Below are 12173 nucleotides of genomic sequence, written 5' to 3' on the forward strand. Positions count from 1 at the left end.
TCAGTATATCCTAACTAAATGAGGTGCATAGATAAGGTAGATAGTCAACATCATTTCCCAAAAGTAGAGGCGTCTAGAGGTTTGAGGGGAGAGATATAAAAGAGAGCAGAGAGGAAATGTCTTTGCACAGAGGCTGGTGAGTATCTGGAACAGGCTGCCAGAGGCAGTGGTAGAGGCAGATACAATGTCTTCCTTTAAAAAGCAGATAGACAGTTACATGGGCAGGGTGGGCATAGAGGAATATGGGCCAAATGCGGGCAAGTGGGACTAGCTTAGTGATAGAAACTGGGCGGCATGGACAAGCTGACCCGAAGGGCCTGTTTCCTTGCTGTAAACATCTATGACTCTATAACTAAGCAAAAACTCTTTTCATAGCACAATAGGAAAACTTTGGACAAGTGGGAAAATGAAACAACTGCTTTGTGAATTTGTGTTTGAAATGGAATCTTTATTTACTTCATTGTTGGTGTGCCATCACTGGAAAGACTGAAGCGGTTGAAAAAGGTAGCTCCACCAAGACCATTTCAAGGGCAACCAGGCTTGGGCAATAAATAGATGTTGCCAGTGAAACCTGAATCGATTTTTTTTTTAAAAATTCCCAGTCTAGGATAAAACAGGAACTGAATGCAGAGTCTTGCTGCTCTTGAAAAGGTGCCTTAACACTAACCTCCAAAGAACTACTGCAATACTGGGAAGTTCTCCATTTTCGATAGCAGCCGTGCCATGGCTTATCTGAATAAGATCACTAAATTAGTACAGATTGTGCCAAAGAGTTCCCATTTTGAGCAGTTAGGAATTGGGTCCAAATTCATGTGGAGTCACATCTGTCGAAAGAGAAGACCTTTAATTGTGGGTCTTTAAGCAATTTACTGTGGTCCTAGTATCAGCTGCAAAGTGAAAATAAATGAGACATTTGGGGTGACGCTATCAAAGAGATTCCATAACACACTGTACCTGGCAACAGAAGTCTTTGCTGTGATTAGCTTAATGGAGAATTATCAACAAAGTTCTAATTGAGGGGTTTTATTTGTCCATTTAATTCTTTAAATTGTAGATTTTGCATGGTGCTCATTCTAGGTTCATTGTTTTCATATGTTCTTCGTGAATGTTACAAAAATGTAATTGCTCTTCGAGATATGAATGCATTGAACTGAAGGAAATCTTTATTAAACAGACATCACCTTCCTTTTAAAAATAAATGTTCAACAAGCTCTCCATTTTATTTAGGAACGGACTAATGTAACATCTTACTCCTGTACCAGCATACCAGACACATGAGAGCACAGGAACGCCACCTCCAGAGATTCCCCTCCAATACACACACCATCCTGATTTGGAAATATAGCGCCATTCCCTCGCTGCCTCTGGGTCAAAAGTCTGGAACTCCATCCCTAACAGCACTGTGGGTGTACCTACACCACATGGACTGCAGCAGTTCAGGAAGGCAGCTCACCACCACCCTCTCAAGGGCAACTAGTGATGAACCAGCAACACCCTCACTCCATAAACATGAATTTAATAAAATATACAGTATGGGATGAGCAATCCAAGGTCTTAAGTTTAAATTCACCATGTCAAGATGTGAAAATACGTTTAAGAAATTTGGCAATTTATGGGCTGGAACCGGGAAAACAAAATGACTCAGAAAGCTGGATTGTTGGAAAAGCCCAGTTTGTTCACTAATGTAATAGAAGGAACCTGCCATATATGTTTGGTTTACCTGTGAACCTAGGCAAGAAACCAATCGATGGGATTTTGCATCCCTCCTCTCTCCCTCAAATCGTCAGGCCTCAAATCGTCAGGCAGAGGAGAGCCAAAATCTACTGCCTTGACACTGTTGCTATGCCTGTTGTTTTTCCGCTTATGCTGGTATTTTATCACCTATGTGGTGGCAGTGGGCAGCCCTTGGGCCAATTAATGGCCACTTAAGGGACTCCTCCTGCTACACCTGATATTTTACCACTGGCAGGAGGTGTCCATGTCATGCTGCAATGGTGGCCTTTTTGTGGGCTACAGGAGGGAGATGCATCCCTCCTGTTTGAGCACCCATCCTCTCCCACATTATTCAACAACTCACCCATCCATCACAACCTGATATTCCAGCCATTTGCTGAGGCCTGCCAGACTGGCCCATGCAAAAGGCTCATCCATCTCCTCCATTGCTAATTGCTGTTGAATACTGCCAGCTGTGGCCACTGCTCCTGGTGGCGATACTAGGACTAGAGAGCTGTCGGCCATGTGATTGACAGCAGCTCAAGGAGACTGAACTTCTCACCTACCATGGATTGTAAGTCTTGCCCTTAGCCAATTAATGGCCTGAGGGTTATAAAATTGGCTTGTGGCTACTTGGCAAAGTGGAGACTGCCTGGCCCCTGACTTTTCAGCTAGGGGGATCGGGGGGAAGAACTAATGCCTTCATATAAAATGAAGCCCTATAATAATTGACTCTTCTTGCCCTCAAAAGGTCATTAGGGATAAGCAATACTGATTTGCCAATGTCATTCATATCCTAAGGACAAGTTTTTTTTTAAAAAAGGAGACATAGTGTAAAACGTCACTGTAATGAAATGGCGTCTTCTTCCAGATTTCTTTCCCAAATAGAAGCTATTTTTGCTGACTACTGCTAAAAATACTTCCTAATGGTAAATCAATGGGCCAGATTTTGCTGTGAAAATAAGAATGAGACTAATGGCACCTATCATTAATTTTGTGTAAATGGCACATTAGCCTCAGAGTAGGAATAAATACAGGTACAGAGTCTCATACCGGCTGTCCAAAAACTGGACATTTTTATAATGTGCCATGCATCAATTGAAAAACATAACTTGGACAAGTGATGAAAGGGGTCATCAACAGTGCTATCAAAGGGCACATGCAGAGCAATAACTGCTCACTGACCCCAGATTGGGTTCCCATAGCGTTACTCAGTGTGGCATCAAGGAGGTCTAGTAAAACTGGAGTCAATGGGAATCGGGTGAAAACTCTGCTGGTTGGAGTCATACTTGGCACAAATGAAGGTGGTTGTTGGAGTCAATCACCTTGGCTGCAGGATGTCACTGCAGGAGTTTCTCAGGGTGGTGTCCTAGGCTCAAATATCTTCAGCTGCTTCATCCACCTTCCTTCCATCATATGGTCAGAGACAGGAATGTTTGCTGATGACTGCACAATGTTCAGCGCCATTAGTGACTCCTCAGATACTGAAGCAGTCCATGTCCAAATGCAACAAGACCTGGATAATACCCAGGCTTGGGCTGACAAGTGGGCTCTCAGAGAGAAGCAAGAGACTGCTGTGTGCACTGTTCCAAAGAGACATAACTCACCCCTGTCTTACCGGACTATGCTATACAACCTGACGACTTCCCAATACACCAATGGACCGCACGGCATCACCGGGCAAAGCCAAGGGTTGTGGGATTTGCCTCCTCATCAACCCCTGCTGGTGCTTGGACATGGAGACCCTGGTGACATACTGCTCCCTGGATCTGGATTACCTGCTGATGAAGTGCAAACAATACTACCTTCAACGGGAGTTCACTTATACCATCATCACAGCGGTCCACATCCCACCCCAGGCAGAAGTGAAGAAGGCATTTGATGAATTGTACACGCTATAAATAACAATGAAACAGAATACTCTGAGGTGTTGTTCATCATGGCCGGGACTTCAACCAGGCGAAACTCAAGAGTGTACTGCCAAAGTTCCACCAACACCTCTCCTGTCCCACCAGGGGTGACAACACTCTTGAACGCTGCTACACCAACATCAAGACTAAGCTAGAGTCACAGACTAACATCACGTACTCTGTAGGTTGTGGCAAGGCTTAAACAACATAACGGGCTACAAAGCAAAGCTGAGTAGCATCACCGGCAAGAGCGCACCCCGCCCCGATGAACTCACTGCATTCTATGCTCGTTACAAGCAGGAAACCAACAAACCGTTGTCAACTACCCCAGCAGCCCTCGGACACAACCACACCTACCATCACAACTTCCGAAGTCAGATTGGCCTTCTTGAAAGTGAACCCTCGGAAAGCAACGGGTCCTGACGGAGCCCCTGGCCGTGCACTCCGATTTTGCGCGGACCAACTGGTGGGTTGTTCGATGACAATTTCGACCTCTCCCTACTCTGTTCTGAAGTTCCCATCTGCTTCAAGAAGACCACCATCATACCAGTGCCAAAGAAGCACCAGGCAACATGCCTCATTGACTACCATCCGGGGTAATGACATCTATCATTATGAAGTGCTTCGAGAGGGTGGTCATAAGTCACATCAACTCCATACTCCCAGAATGCCTTGAGCCATTGCAATTCTCATACCACCACAATTGGTCCAGAGCAGATGCTATCTCCCAGACCCAGCACTCATGCCTGGAGCATCACGACAACAAGGACTCCTACATCAGACTCCCATTGATTGACTACAGCTCCGCCTCAGCACCATAATCCCAGTCAAGCTTGCATCAAAACTCCAAAATGCTAGGACTTGGCTCCTCCCTCTGCAACTGAATCCTTAACTTCCTGGCCATAGACCACAATCAGTAAGGATAAGCGACAACTTCTCCACGATAGTCCTCAATACTGGGGCCTCGCAAGGCTGCGTACTTAGCCCCTACTATACGCCCTATACACACATGACTGCGTGGCCAAATTTGGCTCCTACTCCACTCCATCTATAGGTTTGCTGATGACACGACCGTAGTGGGTCGGATCTGGAACAACGATGAGTCAGAGTATGGAAGGGAGATAGAGAACCTGGTGCCATGGTGTAACGACAACAATCTCTCCCACAACGTCAGCAAAATTAAGGAGCTGGTCATTTACTTGAGGAAGCGAAGTATCGTACACACCTCTGTCTGCATCCATGATGCCGAGGTGGAGATGGTTGATAGCTTCAAATTCTTAGGTGTGCACATCACCAACAATCTGTCCTGGTCAACCCACCTCAACGTTACAACCAAGAACGCACAACAGCGCTTATACTTCCTCAGGAAACTAAGGAAATTCGACATGTCAACATTGACTCGTACCAACTTTGGCATGTGCACCGTAGAAAGCATCCTACCTGACTGCATCACAGCCTGGTATGGCAGCTGCTCGGTCCAAGACTGTAAGAAACTTCAGAGAGTCGTGAACACAGCCCTGTCCACAATGCGAACCCGCCTCCCATCCATTGACTCTGTCTACACCTCCCGCTGCCTTGGGAAAGTGGGCAGCAAAATCAAAGACACCCCCCCCCCCCCCCCCCCCCCCCAACTCCAACCCGGGTTATTCTCCCTACCAACCTCTTCCATTGGCAGGAGATACAAAAGTCTGAACACGCACAAACAGATTCAAAAACAGCTTCCTCCCCGATGTTGCCAGACTCCTGAATGACCCTGGAGAGAAAGATGTCTCCACGCATCTTCTCTACTGAGTAGTGCTACACTCCGTATGCTTCACCTGATGCCTGTGTCTATGGATCGTATGTCCTATGTTTTTTCATGTATGGAACGATCTGTTTGGACTGTATACAGAACAATACGTTTCAGTGTTCCGAGGAACACGTGACAATAAACGCACATCCAATCCAAGTAACACTCTCACCACACAAGTGCCAAGCAATGACCATCTCCGGCAAGAGAAAATCATTGCCCCTTGACACTCAACAGCATTACCATCACTGAATCCCCCACTATCAACATCTGGATGCTTCCATTGACCAGAAACTGAACTGGACTAGCCATATAAGTACTGTGGCTACAAGGTTAGGTCAAAGGCGAGGAATCCTAAAATGCATAACTCTTTCTCTACAATTTCCTGGATGAGTGCTGCTCCAACAACACTCAAAAAAGAAAACTTGACACCATCCAGGACAAATCAGCCGCTTGATTGACACACCTTCCACAAATATTCACTCCCCCCACCCCGACGCACAGTAGCAGCAGTGTGTACCATCTGCAAGATGCACTGCAGGAACTCAGCAAGGCTCCTTAGACAGCACCTTCCAAACTCACGACCACTACCATCTACACTCATCCCTAGAGCATCTTGACAACAAGGACTCTTGCATTAGACTCCTATTTATTGACTACAGCTCTGCCTTCAACACCATAATCCCAGCCAAGCTCATATCAAAGCTCCAATACCTAGGACTTGGCTCCTCACTCTGCAACTGGATCCTTGACTTTCTAACCCACAGACCACAATCAGTAAGAATAAACAATAAAAACTCCTCCACAATAGTCCTCAATACCGGGGCCCCGCAAAGCTGCGTATTTAGCCCCTTACTATGCTTCCTGTACACACACGACTGCGTGGCAAAATTTGGTTCCAACCCCATCTACAGGTTTGCTGATGATATGACCATATGGGGAGGATCTCGAATAACGACGAGTCAGAATACAGGAGGGAGATAGAGAACCTAGTGGAGTGGTGCAGTGACAACAATCTATCCCTCAATGGCAGCAAAACTAAAGAGCTGGTCATTGACTTCAGGAAGCAAAGTATTGTACACACCCCTGTCAGCATCAACGGGGCCGAGGTGGAAATGGTTAGCAGTTTCAAATTCCATGGGGTACATATCTCCAAAAATCTGTCCTTGTCCACCCACGTTGACGTTACCACCAAGAAAGCACAACAGCGCCTATACTTCCTCAGAAAACTAAGGAAATTTGGTTGTCCACATTAATTCTTACCAGCTTTTACAGATGCACCATAGAAAGCATCCTATCTGGCTGCATCACAGCCTGGTATGGCAACTGCTCGGCCCAAGAAGACAAGAAACTTCAGAGAGTCATGAACACAGCTTAGTCCATCACACAAACCTGCCTCCCATCCATTGACTCTATCTACATCTCCTGTTGCCTGACAAAAGCGGGCAGCATCATCAAAGACTCCTCCCACCTGGCTTATTCACTCTTCCAACTTCTTTCTTCAGGCAGAAGATACAAAAGTCTGAGAACACACACGAACAGTACATTCCTTGGGACACGTGACAATAAACAAAATCCAAATCCATCTAGAAGGGCATGGGTAGCAGATACCTGGGAACCCCACCACCTGAAAATTCCTGTCCAAGTCACTCACTATCCCGATTTGGAAAAATATCGGAGTTCCTTCATTGTTGCTGGATCAAACGCCTGGAACCCCCTCCCTAACTGCATGGTGGATTTACCTACACCACATGGACTGCGTGGTTCGTGAAGGCAGCTCACCACCACCAAGGGTGCACAGCGGTTGGTACTGCTGCTTCATAGTGCCAGGAACCCAGGTTCGATTCCCGGCTTGGATCACTGTCTGTGCGGAGTCTTCACATTCTCCCGTGTCTGCGTGGGTTTCCTCCGGCTGCTCCGGTTTACTCCCACAAGTCCCGAAAGACGTGCTGTTAGATAACTTGGACATTCTGAATTCTCCCTCTGTGTACCCAAACAGGCGCCGGAATGTGGCGACTAGGGGCTTTTCTCAATAACTTCATTGCACTGTTAATGTAAGCCTACTTGTGACAATAAAGATTATTAGAAAAGATTATTATACTTTTTCAACAGCAATTAGAGATGGACAATGAATGCTGGCCTAGCCAGCGAAGTCCCCATCCCTTGAATATTAATTTTAAAAATTGGCTGTGCAGTGCATTGGTGCAGTGTGGGGCCTCACTAGCGCATGTCGGTGTATTCCCACATTGCAAGTGACCGTTGACTACACAGACCTGTTTTGGCCCAAACCACCCACGCCCTGAACCGCCTAATCCGGAAAGATCTGTAATCTTTGGTCCCGTGGTTACTGGTTTTGAGACATTATACCTATATGTGATTAACTGCTGATGTCTAAAGATTGCTGCCTGATTTGCATTGCTCAATTGTTACCTACACAAAAACAATATCTCACTATATGTTTCACATATCCAGAAACATATGTATTGGCGTCTATATATATTTGATTATGCTGCCCGTCTATATATATGTTTCTGGAACCCACCTCTTCATTCACCTGAGGAAGGAGCTGTGCTTTGAAAGCTAGTGATTCGAAACAAACCTGTTGGACTTTAACCTAGTGTTGTAAGACTTCTTACTTTAATTTGACTGGTTGAGGAGAGACATAGTTGTTTGACCTGTTCTCAAATGCCCCAAAGGCCCTGATTCTCTTGATTTTCCAGTGAATCCTAACACCCCCCGCCCCCACAACTACCACCACTGAAATGATAACTATTGTAGTAGCAGATGAGGAACATATCAGCCATGACAGAATGACGGAGCAGACAGAATGGGCTGAATGGCCTAATTTTGTGTCTGTATCTTGAACTTCTGAACTTACAAAAAATGAATTGACAATAAACCTGAAGCTTTGAGGAAGTATGTAAGCACCCACCTGCAGGTTGCTCTAATATAATCCAAATCTGAGAGGCTCAGCTTGATGGGGATTCAGCAATTTTTAAAAGCTAAACGCACACTCACAACTCTAATAGGAAATGCCATTAGATTGGATTTGTTTATTGTCTTATGTACCGAGGTACAGTGAAAAGTATTTTTCTGCGAGCAGCTCAACAGATCATTAAGTACATGAAAATAAAATAAAAAGTACATAATAGGGCAACGCAAGGTACACAATGTAATATCCTGCTGCAGCAAAATCTAGGCTAATGCAATTCGTTGTACATCATCTGTGATATTCATTTTTCTTAAACTTTTTTTCAGACCACATATCAAGAACTGCAGATAATGAGAAGGAATCTGAACTTTTTTAGAACACAAATGATGGACTTGGAGTTTATTATGCTGAGGCAACAGACCCTGGTGTACCAGCACTTGTCTGATGAGGAGAGGTAAGATTTAACAGCCGTGCTTAAGTAGTGACGTGTTTACATTTTCTTCACATCCTTGCATTTCCTCTTTTTTATACTTCCAAGATTTTAACAAAGTTCTCATCAAGAAAGTCGTCTCTCTACAAAATTGTTCATTTATTCAAGGCCTTTTGAATTGTAAGATAGAGTTGCGGGAAGAAGAAAAAATTAAAGATCTTTCTTGTATATTAGCTGGTATTTTCTGAACAGGTAAAAAAAATAAGCTAATTACATTTCATTGCTGTTTAGACGGCTTATAAAATGAAATTGAACGCTGACCAATTGATTTGAGGTTTTTGCAGCCTGTGTGGACGAGCAGGGACTGCATTCGAGCTGAAAAACGGACTGCAACACGGTGATCGAAGGTGTCAATCAAGTGGCGGGGGGAGGGGGGGGGGGGTAAAAAGTAAGTGGTAGAGGGATTGTATAGTTAGGGGGTTGGATACTGTTTCATTGCAGCGGAGAGTGAGGTCCTAAAGGCTGTATCAAGGAGAGGAATTTTGGAATGTGAAGGGGTAGGATTCTGCAGTCATAGTTCACATCAACATTACCAACATGAGTAGGACTAAGAAAGAGTTCTGCTAAAATATTATCAGCAGCTAGGGGCTAAATTAAAAAGCAGAATCACAAAATAATCATCTCTGAATTGCTACCTGAACCACAAGAAAATCTGCAGAGGATAAGTAAGATCAGATGGTTGAAAGTATGGCTCAAAGATTTGTATGGGAGAAATCGGTTTTGATTCATGGCTTACTGGCATCAGTACTGGGGAATAGGGAGCTGCATTGTTGGTCTTCACTTGAACTTCACTGGGGCCAGGGCACTGGCAGATTATATAAGTAGCGCCGTAGAGAGAACTTTGAATGAAATAGTAGAAAGTTATAGGCAATAGCACAGAGTAGTAATAGGGATAATGATAACCAGAGTGTGACAGGAAGAGGCAGAGCAAACAAATATAAGAGTGCCTTAGCAAATAGGGCTAGAGAAGGGAAAAATTATAAAACAAGAGAATTGAATGTATGCAGCATTTGTAACGCGATAGATGAACTGATAGTATGAATAGAAATAAATAAGCATCATATGAGAGCCATTACAGAGACATGGTTGCAGAAGTGATCATGGCTGGGAACTGAATATTAAAGGACATTTCACATTTCAGAATGACAGGAAAAGGAGGTGGGATAGCTGTGTTAATAAAAAGGACAATCCGTAAAGTCGTGAGGAATGATCTTGACTTGGAAGAACAAGATGTGGAATTTGTTTGGGTGGAGACTAGGAATAACAATGGAAAGAAGTTACTGACGGGAGTTTGTCACAAAGCATACTGATGCTATCTGCTAGGGTATCCCAACTTGGAGCATCAGTTCGTGGGGGGTGTATAGTTTTGTTTTTGAAATGGTGTGAGGAGCCAAATAAAATCTCCAGTGAGAATAAGCAGCCCAGTCATTCTGTAACAAATACTTAAGACTCTATATTAAATTAAAGAAAGGGGCAGCACGGTGGCGCAGTGGTTAGCCCTGTTGCCTCATGGCGGCGAGGTCCCAGGTTCGATCCCGGCTCTGGGTCACTGTCCGTGTGGAGTTTGCACATTCTCGCTGTGTTTGCGTGGGTTCCGTCCCCACAACCCAAAGATGTGCAGGCTAGGTGGATTGGCCACGCTAAATTGCCCCTTAAATTAGAAAAAAATTAATTGGGTACTCTTAAATTCATTTTTTTTTAATTAAAGAAAGGACAAATACACAGAAACAGGACTACACTACTCTAAGGCAATTAAGTATGTGATCCACTAAACACACACAATTAATATAGAATGTACCCCTTGTTTCAAAATATATCTACGATCCCTGACCTCCTTAAAACTTCCTTTTTCCTTAAACAACATCCAAATTAAATAAATCTTTGAAATCAAATCCACTTTACAATTACCACACCATGCAGGACTGGTGATCAAGTCTGGGAAACTTCTTTCCTGATCCAGCGAAGATATTTAAACTTTTCCAAAGATTTCTGCGCTGCTCTGGCATTCGATTTGAGGGTGGGAAATTTTTAAGCTTAGTGTTTTAAGCTTAGATTAAGTAATTAGAAAACTATAAAGTCAGAGTTGGCAATACTGGACTGGGAAAACAGTTAAAAAATAAGGCAGTAGATGAGTAGCGGCAGACATTTGAAGATTTTTTCATTGCTCTCAACAAAGAATTATTCCATTGAGAAAGAAAGACTCCACAAGAAGGATGCACCATCTGTAGCTAGCTACGGTATCAAATTTAAAGGAAAGGTGTACAATGCTGCAAAGATAAGTAGTAGACCAGAGGAGTGGGAAAACTCAAGAAACTAGCAAGGGATGAGTTTTTAAAAAAGAATATGAGAGTAAACTAGCAAAGAATATAAATCTTTACAAGTATATGAAAATGACACTGGAGTATTACTAATGGTAAACGAGGAAATGGCAGAGACTTTTAACTGTCTTTTCAGAAGAATTTCATAGAATTTACAGTGTAGAAGGAGGCCATTCAGCCCATCGAGTCTGCACCGGCCCTTGGAAAGAGCACCCTCCCTATGCCCACACCACCTCCCCGGCACCCAGCAACCCCACCTAACCTTTTTTGGCCACTAAAGGAAATTTAGTATGACCAATCCACCTAACCTGCGCATCTTTGGACTGTGGGAGGAAACCGGAGCACCCGGAGGAAACCCACGCAAACACGGAAGAATGTGCCGACTCCGCAACCAAGTCAAAATTGAACCTGGGACCCTGGAACTGTGAAGCAACAGTGCTAACCACTGTGCTACCATGCTGTCCATGATGATGCAAAGAAAGGTAGGAAAGCAAGTTGTGAGCTTTGAGCAAAGAGATTGCAAAGAAATATAGGTACTTAAGTGAGGGGAAAAAAATAGAAAAGCAGAATATTATTTACATGGGGAGAGACAGCAGAACACTACAATGTAGAGGGATCTGGGTGTTCTTATATATGAGTCACAAAAAGTTAACATGCAGATACAGCAAATAATTAGGAAGCATAATGGAATTTTGGCCTTTATTATAAAGCTGATAGAGTGTAAAAGTGGGGAATTTGCCACAACTGTACAGGGTATTTGTGAGACCATACCCAGAGCACCATGTGCAGTTTTTAATCTCCTTATTTAAGGAGGGAAAAGTGCAGTTAAGGCCATAATCAGATCCGCCTTGATTTTATTGAATGGTGGAACAGACCTGAGGGACCAAATGGCCAACTTCTTTTTATATCTTGTGTTCGTATGACAAGACTTCCAGTCTGTCCCATGTGATATAATCAGCGTGGGTCTTTAGATTTTCTAAGTTCTACCGTGAAACTACCTTGAATTTAAGTTAAACAGCAA

General features: G+C 43.9%; 1 protein-coding gene across 7 annotated transcripts in view; it reads left to right on the forward strand.

The window, feature by feature from the left end:
- itprid2 (ITPR interacting domain containing 2) overlaps window positions 1-12173 on the forward strand; it is a 228667-nt gene that overhangs the window by 178480 nt on the left and 38014 nt on the right. For all 7 annotated transcript variants that reach the window (XM_072477597.1, XM_072477590.1, XM_072477574.1 and 4 more), the window contains one exon: window positions 8671-8798. In XM_072477597.1, coding sequence (XP_072333698.1) covers window positions 8671-8798 — 128 coding nt within the window. The remainder of the gene's footprint in view (window positions 1-8670; window positions 8799-12173) is intronic.

This window comes from Scyliorhinus torazame, chromosome 2 (genome assembly GCF_047496885.1).
Source record: "Scyliorhinus torazame isolate Kashiwa2021f chromosome 2, sScyTor2.1, whole genome shotgun sequence".
Taxonomy (NCBI): domain Eukaryota; kingdom Metazoa; phylum Chordata; class Chondrichthyes; order Carcharhiniformes; family Scyliorhinidae; genus Scyliorhinus; species Scyliorhinus torazame.